The 18023-nt window shown below is 45.4% G+C and overlaps 4 protein-coding genes across 4 annotated transcripts; 3 read left to right on the top strand and 1 right to left on the bottom strand.

Annotated features, from left to right (window-relative positions):
• Positions 1–1415: 1415 nt before the first annotated feature.
• Positions 1416–1985, top strand: AOL_s00081g140 (uncharacterized protein; the record flags this gene model as incomplete). The annotated part of the gene is made up of 3 exons (XM_011124958.1): positions 1416–1476; positions 1539–1786; positions 1881–1985. The coding sequence occupies 3 exons, from the start codon at positions 1416–1418 to the stop codon at positions 1983–1985; spliced, it is 414 nt and encodes a 137-aa protein (XP_011123260.1).
• A 1925-nt stretch (positions 1986–3910) lies between these two features.
• AOL_s00081g139 (uncharacterized protein) lies at positions 3911–4426 on the top strand (the record flags this gene model as incomplete). Its single annotated transcript, XM_011124957.1, has 1 exon — positions 3911–4426. The coding sequence occupies one exon, from the start codon at positions 3911–3913 to the stop codon at positions 4424–4426; it is 516 nt and encodes a 171-aa protein (XP_011123259.1).
• A 441-nt stretch (positions 4427–4867) lies between these two features.
• Positions 4868–15640, bottom strand: AOL_s00081g138 (uncharacterized protein; the record flags this gene model as incomplete). Its single annotated transcript, XM_011124956.1, has 8 exons — positions 4868–8019; positions 8090–8261; positions 8330–8629; positions 8689–10223; positions 10294–12671; positions 12742–13305; positions 13390–15043; positions 15106–15640. 8 exons carry the CDS (start codon positions 15638–15640, stop codon positions 4868–4870), a joined length of 10290 nt encoding a protein of 3429 aa, XP_011123258.1.
• A 1436-nt stretch (positions 15641–17076) lies between these two features.
• Positions 17077–18003, top strand: AOL_s00081g137 (uncharacterized protein; the record flags this gene model as incomplete). The annotated part of the gene is made up of 1 exon (XM_011124955.1): positions 17077–18003. One exon carries the CDS (start codon positions 17077–17079, stop codon positions 18001–18003), a length of 927 nt encoding a protein of 308 aa, XP_011123257.1.
• Positions 18004–18023: the final 20 nt, after the last annotated feature.

Here is an 18023-nt window from a genome sequence, read left to right as displayed (position 1 = left end):
GGTAAAATTTTTTAAAAGCGGAATAAGCTAACGAGGCTTGCATGCGCAACGACGTGGACAATTCATCGACAAGGGACCGACATAAACTTATCAAAATTTTATTTTGAACGTTGTTGGATTCGATAAGTACCTTTTTGTTGAGTATTTTGTATCTTCTGACGACAATGTCGAGCTTCACGATGTTTGATTGAGCTTAATAGAGCTCTATTTCCGACACGATTGAAGCTTCCTGCTACTCAATTAAATGCTAGCTCTTCAGGAAATATCAGCTAATCCGTTCTGTCTAATCGGATTTCTCCAATCTGGTTCAGCTGGCCGTCTTCGAGCTACCCATCTTGCTACATCGTGATGGAGGTGGGCGACTAGTCTCAGCTACAATATTCCACTATCTCTCTTTCGATATCTTTGCCATCCGGGTATCCACGAATCCATCTTCTTTTAATTTCTTTTTTATACTTTCTCCCCCAGAACGATCTTCTTAATCCTTCCTCGATCTCTAGCCCCATACCCACTTTGCGCCTAAAATCCAAGTAGCTATAACCCATTTCAACATATCAACATAAACCTTGCAAGTTGGCCTTCCATCTTGCCTGCACTTCGTATACCCCCTATAGCTGACAAGAAAAAGAAGAAAAAAGGATAAACCATCCCAACCATTGTCGTGTCTCTATTTCGCAAATCCCATCCCGTGTCTTCTGTACAACTTAACCCTAGCCCACTTTCCTTTTCATCCTTCTCCACTAACCCCCTCTTGAGCCAATCGGTTCTTCGCAAAAGGATTCCTTATACCGGTTATACTCGCTGTTACCTACACCCCCCTTCCATATTCTTCTGATCCTAGGATGCCTTCTTCATCAATGGCTTATGATTACAAGCCTTCCCCCTCCACCATTCCCTTTCTAGGGTTCAGACCTTTCCCTTTCGTCCCTTCTGACTAGAGAAGGATGAAGACGAGGAGGAGGAGGGGGTCTGCCGTGTCCTAGGGGGGTATAAATATGCCCTCTCGAGGAGGAGAGGATGAGATTCTCTCTCTTTCCTGAAAATATTCTTCTTTGTAGTCCAGCCTTCACAATTGACGTTTGTGTTCTACATTATATTATTCTATACTATCTAGCTTGGAGCTTCTTCCACTATTGCTTAAAGCTTTATATATTATACATACCATACATATCTACACCGCTGCTATTTACATATATTACATTATCAACTTCTTAAGCTCCCACTTAGCTCGGCTAGAGGAACTTGTCCACTTTCGGTGTTACGGACGTGTAACCTTAGATCTGCATCTATAAACTTTCTCATCCGGACACGCCACACTTTTTTTTTCAACTTCACGCTCCTCCTCCTCCATCATCATTATCACCATCATCAACATCAGCACCTTCTTCGCCTAATCTCTCAAAAAATAAGTAACAATGGCCTCCCGTATGATCAAAGAAGAGAGAGCAGCCCGCAACGAGCGTCTCCGTCGCGCTGGTAAGTCCAACACCTATACCACCCACCCTAACTAGCTCCGGAACAAAAAAAAACCACTCTAGCCGAAAAACTTAGACTGACATCGTTCACCCATGTTTTCGCAGACGAAGCTCGCAAGCACCTTACCCACGAAATCACCGTTCTCGGTGAATCCCTCGACATGGATCTTCGCGACAGAATCTCGAATATCCATTCAAACGCAAATGCGTTGGAAACTCAGAGCAAGCAGTTGAAGTCGCGGACGCAGGCTATGAATAAGACTTCGAGGCAGTGGAGTGCTCTTGCTGAGAATGGTCGAGGAAGACTTAAGGTAAGCAACATTTAAACCCTTAATTTTTTTAGTTTTTATAAAGACTATAGAGCATTTTGGGTAAGAATTGAGCTGATTGAGGCGAAAATGATAGGAAATCGGCGATGTCCAAAACTGGGCGGAAATGATCGAACGCGATTTATTGGTTCTTGAAGAAACCTTGAGAATCGTGAATGATGAGGATGTCGACGCTTATTAAAAAGACGGCTATGACATCTGTCTCTAAAAAAAATCTCGATCCCCGAGATTCACCGCGCGGTCATGCATAGAACCCAAATGGCTAAGGATTTACGAACATCCAAAAAAACTCATACAAAAATGATACCCCTCTTCGTTTTCCTTTGTACAACAATTTATGATTTTCTTCCCCTCGTCCTTTTTTTCTGTGGTTATGGAGCAGGTGTTTTTCGTTCAATGGAAGTTAGGGGGCAATTCAACGGTGGGAAGCGACAAATAACGGTAACGGCATGCGCATGGAGAAAACATTCAATTTCTCAAATTCATACAGTTGAAATAAGCTTTTTTTTGGTCTTCTTGTTTTGATAGTTATAGCTAGCCTTCCTCTTTTGTTTATAAAAGAATCCTTGGATACTGTTTTTATATATCTCGCTTCTGCGACTTCCCGCAATTTTATGCACCTTCGCATTTCCGCGTTCCTTCTTTCTTTTTTTATATTATTATATTTTATATTTTCTTTTATCTTCGAAAAGGTACCAGTACAGACACACATCCTTACCGCTTCCAATCTGCAAGCCTCCTGTTCGTGTCCTTGCATATCCGCCAATCTTCAATCTTGCCGATCTGCGGGAACGCTAGCTATGAACCCGCTGGTTTGGAACACCGGAGTTAGAATATTTTGGACCCACTACGGTTATATGCAGAAATAACTGGATAAGCAGCTGGGCAAGACTAGCCGGGACCGATGAGCTGGCGGGATTGGCGGTGGTGGTGGTGCGTGGGGCCCCCTTTTTTTAGTGGAAAGGGGGGTGGGGGAGCTGGGAATTTCTTTTTTTGGTTATTCTTATACTTCCTTGAATTTCTTTTTTTTCCCAGGTTTTTATCAATTCTCCGATTCGAAGAGTTTCCCCGAGTACCGGGTTCCTCAGGGGGATGTTAATCAGGTACCGGGAGGTATGCTTGATATCCCCCTGTGACGGTTTACCCAGTTACCCGGTAAACCTCCTGGACTCGGGATGCCTCGAGGAATACGAAAGAGGGGGGGTTACGAGAGATCTCAAAAGCAAAAAAAAAAGCTGGCTTCGATAAAAGCTTTGATAAAAATTAGCGTGTATGACGTGCATGTATTTATTTTCTTGTCTAGCGTCTCCTTTTTTCTATTACGACCTGTATTTTTGTTAGTACTTGCCAGTTTTAGTCGAAATTATAAAATTTTTATCTTTCACTGTATAAATATCTAGGAACGGATGGTACCTAGCCATTCTGGTAAAAGAGGTTCTGAATGAAAGGTACCTTGCCGCCCGCCCTTGTGACCTTGTGGCTAGTGTCAACCTTAGCCTTGGTAATCAGATGCCGCAGATCATGTGGATGCTTAGCGTGGTGGTGGTGAAAGGGGGGTTGGGTGCAAAACTATGGCACTATGAATCGCTATATAGTACCTCTAGACATTAATATAGTGCTGGATAAGAGTAATCTGATATATCTCACCAGATATCTGTCTTGTTATCAACATTAAACCACAAACAACTTGATAGAAATATCAGTGTGATATCGGGTGTACTCTACTCCTCGTAGACTGATCTTGCTAATTTAGTATATATCTTCATAGATAATAAATTTTAGGTCTCAAGCTTAAGAAAAGTAACACCATCATGGTATAATTCTAGAAGTCGGTTTTACAAATCCCCGATAAACCCTTCCTGTCCGATCAACTAACCATCAGCGTCCACGTTTTTTTATGCCGCCAATCAACCAATCTAAAAATAGTGTTGAGATTGTTGTATATTTGGGCCCCCCTGTCACCAAGCTCCAGAGAGAGCTTCAACTTCAACTTCAACTTCAACTTCACCTTCCAACCATACATCTCCTCTCACTCAGGTGAACATCCACCATCTACACCCTCACTCCTTCAACCACAGGGCGCTCCATCAGCCCCCCTTCCAAAGAATGGCATCATCAACCCACCCCCCGACATTAACAGTAACATACACCCACCTCACCGCCACAACCACCTCCCACAATATCTCCATCCCCCTACCCCCACCACCAACCCCTCAAATCTCTACTTCTCACTCAAAACACCACCATAATGATCCATCCGAATCCTCCCAGCCAGAGGCACTCCACACAGCACCATCATCTACAGCTACAAGAGCACATCTAAAGTCCCTAAGAGATGCTATTAAACAAGCCCAATCGGAGATGAATGCCTTCCTAACAAATAAAATGGAAGAAGAAAAGGCTGAGACGTTGGATTTGGGCGGTGTTGGGAAGGGTAAGGCGAAGAACGGAGGTGCTGCGAAAGCTGCGGAGGATATGGAGAGGGATGGGGAGGTTGAAGAGGAGATGGACGACGAGACTAAGGCTTTGGAAGCTGAGTTTGAGAAGTTGAGAAGAGAGGAAGAGGAGGAGAGGATAGAGAAGGGGAAAGCAAAGAAGAGAAAGAAGGGGAAGGAACAGTAATATAACTACTCAAGTATATATATATATATAATGTGTCATGGATGAACATGTAAGAATTGGAGTTTGTATAATATATATGATGCAATGATACCCTGCTATGGAGCCCCTTCGGCGTTCTTCCTGATTTATTCATATACCTTCGAAATCTTAGATGGATTCATGAACTCAGAGATGAGTAGGAATAGCTGACATTGGATGTGCAAAAGCCATTATTGATACCTAAAAGCTACCTAGTGCGCCACTACCGTAAAGTTGATGTTTAAAACTTAAAGGCAATTGAATACAGTCCTCTAGAAACTGTAGTAACGCCCTTGGAAACAGAAATATGCGGCTTAAATACGAGATTAATAAAGGGAGAAAAAAAAAAGAAAAAAAGAAAAAAAAAGAAGCGCTACGTAGCTAAAAGTAAAACGAGAATGGAAACGCGAGGGCAATAAGATATCACCACTGGATCTCCGTGCCATCTTCCCTGGTTTCGTTGTCACCATCTTCCGTAGGAACTATGGGAGTAGAATCGCGATAGAAAACTGACTGGTCTATGTCGTTATCTGACTCCTCGCCGGACTCTGCTTTGATATTTGGTGGGAGCCCATCATCTGTGCTGCTGTCGTCGTAGTCTTCTCCTGCTTCACCGGCGGCCTCGGGCTGGACTCCATCAGCCCCATCTTGTTCGTCGACTTCCATTGGAGTATAAGCCTGCTGCTGGGCTCGTAGGGTGGCTGCCGCGGAACGCTCCAAAGGTTCAACCTCTTCCTTGATGTAGTCGGCGGTATCGGACTCGTCCGCGCTGACCGCATCTTCCCCCCAGATTTTCTCGACATCCTCATCGGCCTCGTCGAATTGGTCGGCATGAATTAGTTTACCATCCAGCAGTAGTCCAAGTTGCGTTAGGCCACTTTTCATCCCTTTTCTTCGTATTGCCACAAGTCCTTGCATACAGGGAACTGGTGAGGTCTTGAAAGTGCTTTTGAAAGGCTCTCCATCCCTTCTTTGACGATGGCCAGGAGGAACAAATCCGTCTTCAAACCATTCAGATGTAGGGTGCAATTCAGGTGTCCTCAAGCTAAGCCATTCAGCAGTGTGGTGATATGCAGTGGCATGTCGGAAATACAATTGACCTGCAAATAGATTCAATTGATCCAAAAGAGCGGAGGGGAGGCTCCAGGAGCGGCTATATGTTTTTCCAACATTCATCCATCTCAAATCTTCGAATGAGGGCATGGATTTCGTTACCCTGGGCATATATACATGTAGATGGACGTAGGGGGAAGCTTTGATCTTGTCGAGTAGCCCGTTCGCTTCGAAAGGGCTGATTATCAAGAGAGTGATCTTTTTTTTGACGTTCCCTTTCACGCAGCTCAGGATGAAGGAGACTGGACGAACAAAATTGTCTTGATAATCTATCTGACGGCCTCCCTCAAGGTTTGTCGAAATCTCAACAGTGTGAGCGAAATCCTGGGATACAAGTAGTTTCGTTGACCATGACCCTGGCCGAATCTGTTCTCTGATTGATGTTCTTCTTAAAGAAGTTATGGCGGGCTCCACAGCTTTGGACTTTTTTGGTAGGTTGCCTGTCTGTACGAACTTAACAATGTCCTTATGAAGATCATGCAGCAAAGGCCTAGCGGGTGGGGGCAGCTCGGTTTGTCGTTGTTTTTCGACTTCTTGTTCGACCTCGCGCTCTTGCTCTTCATCTAGTTCCCCTGTAAGCGCATCGAAATTTTGAATGTCAAAAATCCTACAATGCCCAATAATCTCAGTGACAATCGGATGACTCGCAATGTTAAGACGTGTCATCTTGTCAATGTAACTCTCGTTCGGCGAGGCCTTCAAGTCGTAGAGGTCAGCCAATGACATTTTTTCTTGTTCGAACAAAAGGTTTCTGAGAATGTTCCATTCTGCCATTCGCTCATAGTCAGTCCGTGCCACGAGTCGCTGCGCGTAATTGACGCCCTGGGCGGCCCAAAGCTCTGCGTTTCGCTTTGTCTGCTTACATGTTTCTCGCAGAGCCCATTTCAGAACATCAACATTCTCGACTTTACTTTTACCGTTTGAAATAGCAAGTATCTGGGCTTCAACGTCGGGTGGCGCACAAAAGACGACAGAGTGGCCCTTTCCGAGCTTCCTCATTCTCATGGCGCCTTGAACCAACCGGTCCTTGGTCGTCTTGGGTCCTAGTGTGATTAGGGCCCGGCTTCCTAAAGGGAATTGTAGATCAGTGCCACGAGTATGGGCGTCATCAAGGTAACAGAGGCAAATTTCCATCTGCTTCGCAAAATTGGAAGTCATCAAGAGCTCTACTCTCCCGGAAAGGTCAACCACGCAGATTTCGTCCTTGGGGTTGAAGAAAATAGCAGCTTGCCATCGCTCAGAATCGGCTCTAGAAGCCCGAGAGAGCCATTCTCTAGCCACCTCTTCGTTGTTTAGTTCTAGAACCTGCGCACCGACATCAAGGATCACTGATATCGGTGGATTCTGCGTAACGATTGAGTCTAATAGTTCCAATACCGGCAACTTCTCGCGCGTGCGGGGTTTTGAAGACCGCACAAAGTGGTTGTTTTCTGTCGCGAGAAGGTAGTTTAGAACGAGTGCATTGGTATGCTTGTGCGTATCAAGGTCTTTCTGTCGGATTGATAAAGGTAATAGATATTTGTTATCATTTGTACCCGAGAACCCAGATGTCAGATTGGCTTTCTTTTCTACAACATCCCATCCAGAACTAGTGAGCTTGTATGGGAACTGTTTCGAAAATCTCGGAAAAACAAAGGTCTGGAGGTAGAAATCAATAACCTTCTTGTTCAATTCGAGCGCCGGGCAAAGAAAGCTTTCGAAACCATCAGGGTTATCGAGATTTACACCTTGAAGGGACTTCAGATGTCCGGGCAAATCATTGTTGTCTTCGATCCATCTAGAGTATTCATCTTCGGGGTTGTCGACGGATCTGACAGCTCCGATACAATCCTTGATTTCTCCCCAATTAAGACCGTAGTTATACCACGACAGACAAGTTAAACAGAGAAGAACCTCTGGATGCGCAAAGTCGCTCGCGATACTAGGTGTATCTTTCGCTTTGAAGGGAACTGCGAGGAGGGTACGGTCGAAGTCCGCCCCATAATCTACTCTCCATCGCTTCTCCTGGAGGCAGAATCTCATGATATCATAGGCGAATAGCCCGCGGAATAACAAGGCTGCAGCAAACATATGCCCACCTCGTAGAGTTTGCTTTAACTCGGCGATGTCTTCCTCTGGGAATTCTTTGTCTGTGACGAACTTCGAAATCATTTTCCTTCGCTCCGGTGTCACTGTCGCAAACCACTGGCGGTCGGGATGGTCACTGAAAAGAAGGTCTGCAACAACAGCTTTTGTTAAAGCTTCAGCAGCTTTAGGTTGCAGGATCCGGAGGTATGGGAAACCGTTCGCGCTCTTGGATTCTATCTCGAATCCTTGTGGAAATCTGGGTTGAAGTTCTAAAGCTTGTTTTTTGACAACGTCAAATACCTTCAGGAGATCTAACCAACGGTAGGGCTGGTTGTTCATTGGCTGTTGGGTTCCGACAGTATATACTAATGTGTGATTTGCGCGCAAAATCTCATCTAATTAAGAATTCAAGTTAGATTTTAGTTTTGAATATCCATGAAATGAAGGCAAAAATAAACAGCATACCACTCTCATCCAGTAAGTCTCGGGCGTTTTTGTCAAGCCATTTCTGCGTTTCATGTAGCCCTGGCCCGATGTATGGTTCATCTTCTTCCATGCATATCTTTTCGAGCCCCAGCAACTTAAATGACAAAAGATGCTCATTTTGGACGAGAAGAATACCGCCATCAGCCATACACTGGAATGCAGTCAGTCAGTCAATGTCCAAACAGAAAATTATTCAAAAAAAAGTGAAATGGTACATACCTCTTCATAGATCGATTTGATTAACTGGGCGTCTCGGACTGTAATGTCCAATCCTCGGCTGAACGGCAGGAAGTATATTCTCCGAGAACAAAGCCCACCAAGCTTTGATCTGAGTAGGTTGAACATTTCGCGAGAGAGCGGCTTCAAAACTACAACTCTGACTAGTTTTGTGCCGTCTGCAAGAGTCGTAGCTACAGCCGGGATAATGACCGACGATTTTCCTTCACCCATATTCAGCTGCATTACGGATGAGCTTCCTGAGCTAGGGCTGATCATCTCTTTCGCAATTTCGGCTTGGACCTATTGTTCATTAGCCACCGAGCTGCCTTAGCTTACCAAATCAAAAACTGGGTACATACATCACGCATGCAAAAGTTATTTTCCAACTCAAGTAGCAACCACTCTGGCATATCCATTGGATCCCATCTTGGGGTATCTGTGTCGGCAAGAGTCTCCCAAAAGCTCTGAACTTCTCCACGAGTTGCAAGGTTGACTAGTCTCTTCGCTCTCCCCAACTCTCGAAGGGCGGTCCCATAACCCACAATAGCTCTTTTCCACCCCTCAGGTATCTCCACAGTGTGGTGTGAGAGACGTCTAAGTAGGGAGAAGATGGTAATACGTGGCCAAAGTCCAGCATGATACAGGGTTTCCTGTCCTTCAACGGTTCTAATCCGGTTTCCAAAGTAAATCGGTTCAAGTCGAGTCCGAATCGTATTCTCCAGGATGCGAACATGTTCTTCCCATAGTAAAGCGTGCTCTCTGATGGTGTCGAGTGTCAGCGGTAGGTCTCTCAAACCAGTATTGCCCTGAAAGGCCTTTAGAGCCTCCACGCTTTGTTTTAGATCCTCAGCATATACTTTTTGGAACTGGCTACATCGAGGCCCGTTTAAATTTCGGAATAGGCTTTGAAGTTGAGTTAATCGTAGAGTCGGCTGTACGACCTGAACATTCTCAGCAGCTGAGAGTCCGCCCTTCGTGAAAGTCGTAGGGGCGTCTCGAACCGAGTCCAAGACAGGCGCCGAAACATTTTCCATAATATCCTCTACTGTGACGGGCTCTTTATCCCGGCGCTTGATCTCCCTGAAAGTACTAAAGACATAGATCGGCTGAGCACTGGCATCTTCGTCGAGGTGATTCGTCAGAAAATTTTGTATCTTGTCGATAGCCTTCTTTAATTTTGAGACCCGAGATATTTTGGCGAAATATTTCGTTATGGCATTGTGGGTGTCTTCCAGTTCGACGAGATTAAATCTACGAGCATTTGCGGGTCGCACTGGTCGAGCAGTCTCCCACTGATCCTCGTAATGTTGCTTCAACGTTAATCGTTGGAAGCCAGACTCTTCATTGTAGGCTATTCTTCTGCGTGAGTTGGCCCCTTGTACACTCTCGTGAGGGTTCGCAGCGATTCCATAGAAGCGGCTGGTTTCAAATGGCCGTGTAAAACCCTTTATGACCTTTTCGAGTTCTTTGGGAACCAGTTGATAACCTTGTTTTATATCATAGTGGCCTGATGGTATCTCAAACTGCTCATCTCGGAAGGCGGGTAGAATTGCTGCTGCCGCAAGAGCATGTACCATGCCTGGATCGAACCCATCTCGATACATCAGTGTGCCTAATGTGAAGATAAGTTTAAAAGTATCATCTCTCCTCGAGGCATTTCGACACAGCTGGAATAATGCGCACCAAATCTCTCCTGCGGATCGCCTAAGTAGGGCGTCATTCATTTGTAATTTGACGGAGCTATTACTTCCTTTGACACCTGTTACAGTGTAGCTGCTGAATGCACTCCAGAGATTTGGCGGACCCATCCCCGTTTTCCATTTCAGGAGAAGCCTTACAAGATGGCACACTTGGGGGCCTTTGTCTTCTTCATCTTCTATCGTCCCGTCACGAGCTGTTAGGATTGAGGATTAGATTTCTGCTTTATGATCGTAAGGCAAGCATCTGGTTGCAATGATTCTTACCGGTATAGCTCATATCTTCGATAGGAGCGGGCATAGCTTTGGAAACTAGCATATCGATATCTTCATCGTTATCTTCTAGATAGGTTTCCCCATCACGTACATCCCCCCAAGTATTTTCCAAAAAAGCATAGAAAATTTCGTTACGGTAGGCGGCACGGCGAAGAAGCAATTCGTCGCCCCTCTTAACGCCTTCTTCGGTTCTCTTGTCTTCTTTTCCAGTCTCGATCGCTGCATCACCTTCATCTTGCTCATCATTCTGAATAAAGTCTTCGGCTGAAATTTTATCGGTTTCGAGAAATTTCTTTGCTTTCATCCAGTATTCGATGACTTGGGCGGCACCGACTCGAAAGATATCTCTTTGGCAGTTGAATGACAGGTGATCCTCCCATACAACGGTTTCGATTCTTGCATTTTTGGCAACATTCTTTTCATTTTCTTTTCGAGTGTCTCTTCTAGAGATGCTCCTAGCCCGATGTGGCGTTAGATGCGCAATAAGGTGCAAAAGCTGGATATCGACTTTGTCAAGTTCTTGAAAGGACTTAACTGCCCCTGATGCTAGTAAACTTGCGGCTTCCTCGGTACCAGTTCTCCCTGTAAGATTGTCGACTTGACATGACGGCGACGAAGTAACTGCATGTAAATACAGCTGATAAAGTCGACTAGTGATGGATCCGTTCCCAACCAGTCGTCCGAGGCATTTATCGACGGTATATGCTTGATATGACTCCGCACGATTAACTGAAACCTGTGTAAAGTCATCATATCTCTTTAACAGAATATCCCCGAACGGTATTAAAGCCATACGCTCATCACCTTTGCGAAGTACCAGCTTGTTGGCTAAACCATGTAAGCACCCTATGTCCTGATCCTCATCGACAATAAAACCCGAGAAGTTTCGACAAACAAAGTTATCATTCTTGCTTGAGAATCTAAGGTTTAATCTTGCAAGATCTACAAGTATTATCTTCTCTCTCTGTTCGTTTTGCGTGGCAGTTATCAAGATATGGGATTTCTCCTCGAGGCAGCCGAGGATCTGATTGACTTGGTTCGCAGTGTTACTATTAGGGTCGACGACGAGAACGCGGGAATCCTCCAAACGGGATAGAGTTGGGCCGTTGTCTCTTAGGAACAATTTCCACTCATAGTTTTGAGTGTCCCATTTGCTCCCAAGTTTTCGAAACTGGATGGTCGAACCATTCTGGTCTAACCAGTGCGTGTAATCATCGATTAATGAGTTGCATAAATCGCCCCCAAAGCGATTATGCGGGACAAGTTCGTAGATGGTTCTTTCTTTCTGGGACCGAATTATAAGGCTTTCTCCCTTCAAAGCGAAATGGACTGAATGGCCCTCAATCGGAAACCTTGTTTCAAACTGCATGCCATTCAAGGACGAAGGCCCTACAGTGAGGATTTCGCTACCGAAGATTCGGTCGTAAGTTGGATGACTAACGTATTCCTGTGGCAGCCGTCCAAACGGTATGCTATCAATAAGTATTTGGCCATCTAGCAAATTTAAGCTAACTTGGACATCCCTTTCTCCCAATACCGGGCGAGTGATCGCGCGGAGCCAATGTTCGTTTAGGGCATCTGCGGATTCCCAGTTTCCCTGTCGCATGTGGGGTTGCCATTGCTTCTCGACCGCAAGGTCTATCGGCGCAGGATCATGAAGAACGAAATCTCGCACTCTAGTTTCCCAACGGTGTGATAATCTGTTCGACCTATCGATTGCATGGCGGAAATAATCTTCAACATGTTCCCGTCTCGCAGGAAGATTATCACGAATTATTGCAGCAGTTTCAAGATATATTGAAATATGTTTTGGGTCGCAGCGGCCATCCAAATCCTCTCCCGGAACCAATCCATCGATGAGATCCCGCGCGCGTTTGGTTGGCACCTCATACGTCATGCGGCAGATCGCAGCACAGTGCATCAAATGTTGCAATTTCTCCGCAAGTCTGTCTTCCTCTTGCTCTAATTTGATCTTCTCTCGCAACTGTTCAATCCAGCCGTACACCATTTCTCTCAGTTTGAGAACCAAACCACTGGCCTGGGTTATAGCAGCTTGCTGGTCCTTTTTTATCAACGCCAGGCATCGACAAGTAAGAGCAATGATGGTTGTAGCTATCACGATTTCGCGCCAATTCGTTTTAATGGAGGCAACAATATGTTCTATTACATCCAATATATCAAGGATGACCGAAGTTCTATCGAATGAACGATGGTTATCTCGGAGGAATATGTGCTTAGTGCCCCTGACTACCGGACCGGCCTCCCAAGAAGCTTGGAGTATGAGAAAGCTCACTTCTTTCTTGTCTAAGCTGAGTGACCGAGCCTTCAATCCTTTCGCAATATTCATCCATTGGAGTCTATGCCCGGCACTAAATTAGAAGCATGTTTAGATCAGTCCCTGAGAAACATTAGAACTATCAGCTTAGGAAGAGACCGTACCGAAGGGTACCGTATTCATAGAACTCATGCAACGAAAGCCTCGGATGACATTTATTCTGAAGAGCCAAGATTTCATTGCTGGTATGATCCGATCTTCTAAGAGAGAACTGGAGTGGCTTATAAACGCTGGAATTCGGAAGCTTGTAAGAAAACATCCTTTTATCCCAGGTGCCTTTGAGCCTGAAGAAATCGGATACCCAATGCCCACCGGCGGTATCACCGTACCAATATCGAGGACGGAATGAAAACGGGACGAGAATTTGATCTTCTTCTGCCGGGAGATCAACTTTGACTCCACCAAGCCTTCCAGTGGCTTTCCTTTGTGACGCTAATACAACCCCCGCCGTTCTCTCGTCCTGATAGAAATCACGAAGCCCTATGTAGGTCGAAAGTTTCTCTTGGGCTCGGGTCTCAGGGTGCGTCTCAGAGAACTGGAGAATTGCAGAGGTGTTGATCAACATTCTAAATGTAGTGTCTCGCCATGCCACAAAGTGCTTTGGGCAATCCAACTCGAAAATTATAGTCTTTGTTACTGCATCATCCTCGTCCTTATCAGGGAGGGGCCTGTATTTGTTAGCGGCCATTCCTAGGGATTTTATGTGGCTCTAACTTCGCTAAGGAAGAGCTGGAGGAAAGAAAGCAACCTACCATTCATGAATTCCCACTGTCAGACATTTCGCCTCATTTTCCTTCAGGCACTTAGGACATTTCTTTTGCGTTCGATGGCGTCCGGTTGGTGTGAGTTCATGATCCATCCGGTGGTATTCCATCATTATTGAATGGTATTGATGATTGGTTTCCTTCAGGTTAGAGCACATTTCCCTTCTAGCCGCATTTGCAGCTTCTCTGACACTCTCAAGTAGGTCTTGAAGGTAGGGTTCTTGGTCGAAATACAAACATGCAAATGACGCTTCGAAAAACTTGTCCTTAAATAGGGTAGGTTTTGAAACAGTCGCCTTGGCTGCACGATCCATGATGTGGGTTTGAACGGCTGCAAGCCGTTCCATCTGTCGTCTTGAGGGAAGTACAAGATTGTTTAGGTGTTTCCCTTGAATCTCGGGATGGTATCTTGCTAGAAGGGGGGTGCAGGACGTTGCGATCTTGTCCATAGCTACCCAAATCTCAAATCCAGTCAGAAATGCGACTGAGAGATTTTCAGGATTCCCTTCGTATTCTTGAATTGCGACACGGAAGTAGTCGTTGAAAAGTTGGCCAAGTTGTATGACAGCATCCTTCTGACTTCGCTGAAAATCAGGGTCGTCAAGCCGTCGCTGATAGAGGGTGGCATATGCATCAATACCAGTGTCTACCCAGGATTCAATATCCATCAGCAAGACCGCGAGGTCTTTCTTAGGGGTACTCAATAGTTCCGCCTTTAAAAGGCCCTCCTTCAGTGATAGTGGATCCGTGATACGAAAATATTTCCCCGGAATGAAAGGTCGTTGAGTGAGCTCAGATGAGGTTAGACTGGTCTCACCATCCATAACTGAGGCCAAGTAGTCCCGACTCGTAGCCAGCTTTAGTTTGCAGTCGGTAGCGGCTTCCAGAGACCCGGGGCTCCAGGATATTTGCTTCACGTTTAAGTTGTAGAACTGCTTCCAGCGTCGGTGTAACTTTTTCGACAATAGCTCAACGGTGGACGCTACCTCTGACCCAACAAACTCAGGAACAGTCCCACTCAACTTTTGCCGCCGCCTTGCAATCTTTGCACCCATGATGTATAAAATATCTTGAGTAACTAAATCCTGATCCAAAGCTTTTCGGAGAATCTTCGACATAAAATAGACTTGAAAGCATTTGTACCAGTCAACCTGATGTCGAGTTTCAAGTTTCAAAGTGGATTGTAGACCAACTCTAACAACCAACCATAGTGGAGACCGCCTCCAAACTGACGATTCAGCTCCGAGAACAGAATCTCCCACACGTTTGCAGATCTTCGACTCCCGAGCGTTATCGGGGCGCCCAACTCCGCGGATTATATTTGTAAGGAGGTGAGTAATGAATGATGGGTTTGTTGCACCGGTATCATTAACGGTGCCACCTTTACCATCCGTATTATCTGCGGCACTACCATCTGTGAATGACAGGTACTCCGAAAGGGAGTCGATAAATCGTTCGTCTTCAAAAGAGCTAAGCTTCGTAGCAATACTGGGTCCGGGGAAAGAGCATCTTAACCTTCGGCGGCATTCGGAGACAGCGTCGGCAAGGCAAGAAGCCTCGAACGATTCAAATATGGCCTCTTCTTCTTTCTTTCGAATAACAATACCAGCGTTCTGCTTGCGGATATACAGGGTAATAAAATCTACCAAGAGCTGGTTAGTTATTCAGTTGATAATATTTACTATTATTTGGGTGTGGACTTACCTCCAGTTTCCATACCAGTCAAGGCGTCAATTAGTTTCTCTTTAGACAACCAAGCCTGCTCTTCATCAGGCTTATATAATCTAACCAATGTGGTTAGATTCTTTTGGACTCTCTTCCACCAGGGATGTTGTTGTAACGTGAGAGTCTCTCCAAAATCATCAGCGGCCTGCGCAAGTAGAGTAAGCAAAAAATGATCTGCTTCCTTCTGCACTGACTTTTCAAGAGCTTTGTCTGGTAGTCTTGGAGGGAAAAAAACATTCATAATCAAAGGGTCAAACAAAGGCTTTTGGAGGGACAGCATTTCACTTGGGTCTTCTTCCGATGGCATCGAACTATCAACCATAAAGGAGTTTTGTGTAGATCCGGATCCTCTTGTCCCTGTATTGGTAGTCGGTGGCTGAAACGGAGACGAGCGGCTACCAGGACCAGAATCCATGCCCTCTGTACTTCTAACATTAGAGAGTCGAAGTCTTCTTGAAGGCCCTGCTTCATCATCCCCCGGAGCAATCGTCAACCGACGTTTCCTCATCGACATTGTGGCACTATAGTTGGACAAGATACTCTTTTTTCTAGTTAGAATTTAGAGGTCAGGCGCCCTCTATTTAAGAATACCACAGGCTAGGCATCAAAAAACTCCTACCTATAAAGAAACAAAGAAACCCAGCTAGATATTTATAACGTTCTGGGCCGTATCTTGAACAAAAGGAGCTAGGCTTAGTTCTGCAGTATGCAAAGCAGCTGCGCAGAACAAAACGTGTGTTGTTTGTAATTGATAACAAAGAAACGGTAGAAACTATTTGTCGCAAAGAGAAGGGAAGCTTTATGCCTCTGAAAGGAAGGGAGGGAGGGAGAAGAGGCTGGAGATAGCAATGACAAAGAGAAGATAGGAGAAGGATGGTGATGAGGATAGAGGTTTGGGGAAGATGACAATTGGGCGGAGAAGGAGGGAGAGTGCGTTGGAGAAGCTCTGGTTGCTGGGAGCGTGTTTTTCCAATTGGTATGGGGCCCATGGGGAGCCCACTCCGCCCTTTCACTTGACTACGCGTTAAGTGCCCTCATCTACCTAACTACCTGGTACTAACAGACAAGATACAATATCACGAACCTTCACTAGCGCTGCTTTGGAGGATGTGAACACCACTTCGGTACCTCCAAAGCGACTAGTCCTGAACCTCATCGGTATCGGTTGAGTCCACGAATTTTTTATTTTTGAGCAACTGTACTAAGTGGTTTGTGGTAGATTCGAGCATGTACCCCACCATATAAAACAAGGCTGTTGCCAATTTCGATCTTGGATCCAGTTCTTTGGGACCCGGCAAACTGCTCTGGAAACGACTGCCAAAGGAGAGACGGGCAAGGGGAATCTTGACCCATGTCAGCCGACTGAAAGAATTCGGACCTGAGCCAAACGGAGCAGGAGCAGGCCGATTGCATCCGACGATGCACTGCTGTTTCGATTACAAAAAGCCTTTATATCCTTTGAACCCAATCCCTTTTACTATGCTGTCAGGAGGATAATACCATCGAACATTTAACAATGAACCTGGTTGGTCGCACCTCCCCTTGGGTTACAAGCGATGCAATGTTAACGACTGGAACTGTGCGACGGCAACCAGAGACACCACGCTAATTAGACCATGCGACCAACGTGGAACCAAGACCCCAGACTGATCCTGGATATTTGCGGGGCGAATACCAGAATACGATGTTTGGTTAGCCCCAATATTCACTATCAGCAAAACAAGCCTGGAAAAGCACCAACGTGGAGGATCTTATCTTCAGCCTTGTCGTAAGTCAAACCTTTCCCATGCATGCGTCATCAAATTATAAGGTAACTCTGGCCGCAAGTTCACCTGGATTCGAAGCTACCGCGAGTTACACGTCTATCACACAACTTTTATAAACTTACAAACCCGCAACTTCAACCCGGTCAACTCTTTAAACTCGAAATTGGAAAAGCAGTTTATTTCCATGATGATGAAGTTTCTCAACCTTTTATGGCCATCATCGGCCCCAAAGCCCGATCCAGAACCTGAAGATTCCTGGTCTGACCCCGACTGGGATCTGACAAAAAATCCAACATCATCCAACACGGCCTACCAAGCCCCAGAGTTTATCCACCCGCCCCCTCCAAATAACAAACCCCTCCCCATCCTCCCCGCCGAAATACATTTCCATATCCTTGAGCATACAGACTGGACAGACCACCCAACTCTCTCACGTGTCTGCAAACTCTGGCGACATTTCCTCAAAACATCCCCAACCATTCTCGAATCTCACTACGAAAACTACAATAGATTCTACGAAGAATCTTGGCAATCATCAATCTTGAAAAACAGACCCCGACCGCGAGTACACAGAATCGTAGAATACTTAGAAACCTTTGTACGCGGCGGTAGCGGGAACTTCTATCCTGGAACAATCCAACTAAAAGATCCACGAGACCGGTGGGGCGGCCATTGGGTTTCTAGTAACCACCCTCCGACACTACCATCTACGAGATGGATAAACCCCAAATGTAAACTCATAGAACCCTTCGACTATTCGTTTTTTAAAAACGAACCATTAGTTCGATACACAGAGGGCGAAGGTGACAAGATCAATATCTCAGCGACTGAGACCTCATATACCACAGAGAATGGAAATCAGGCCTATACCAGTTTTTCGAAACTCCCCGAGATCAGTGAAAATAGAACCGTCGGTGACTATCTTCACGAAATTTTGTCTTTGGTAAACTTTGAGGAGGCACTAATTGAATATTATAGTCCGCAGAGGGCAGGCAACTGTGCTAATGTTGTATGGGTGAGCGTTCATTCGACATTGATGACAGCGGTTGGATTACGGTTCAAATTAAAAGGCGTATATTATGAGCTTGCGAAAGATTCTTTTGTATATTAGAAGTTGTAGGTTTCAATTTA

The sequence above is a fragment of the Orbilia oligospora genome, assembly GCF_000225545.1.
Source record: "Orbilia oligospora ATCC 24927 unplaced genomic scaffold scaffold00081, whole genome shotgun sequence".
Taxonomy (NCBI): Eukaryota; Fungi; Ascomycota; class Orbiliomycetes; order Orbiliales; family Orbiliaceae; genus Orbilia; species Orbilia oligospora.
This window is presented reverse-complemented; position numbering and strand designations above follow the sequence as displayed.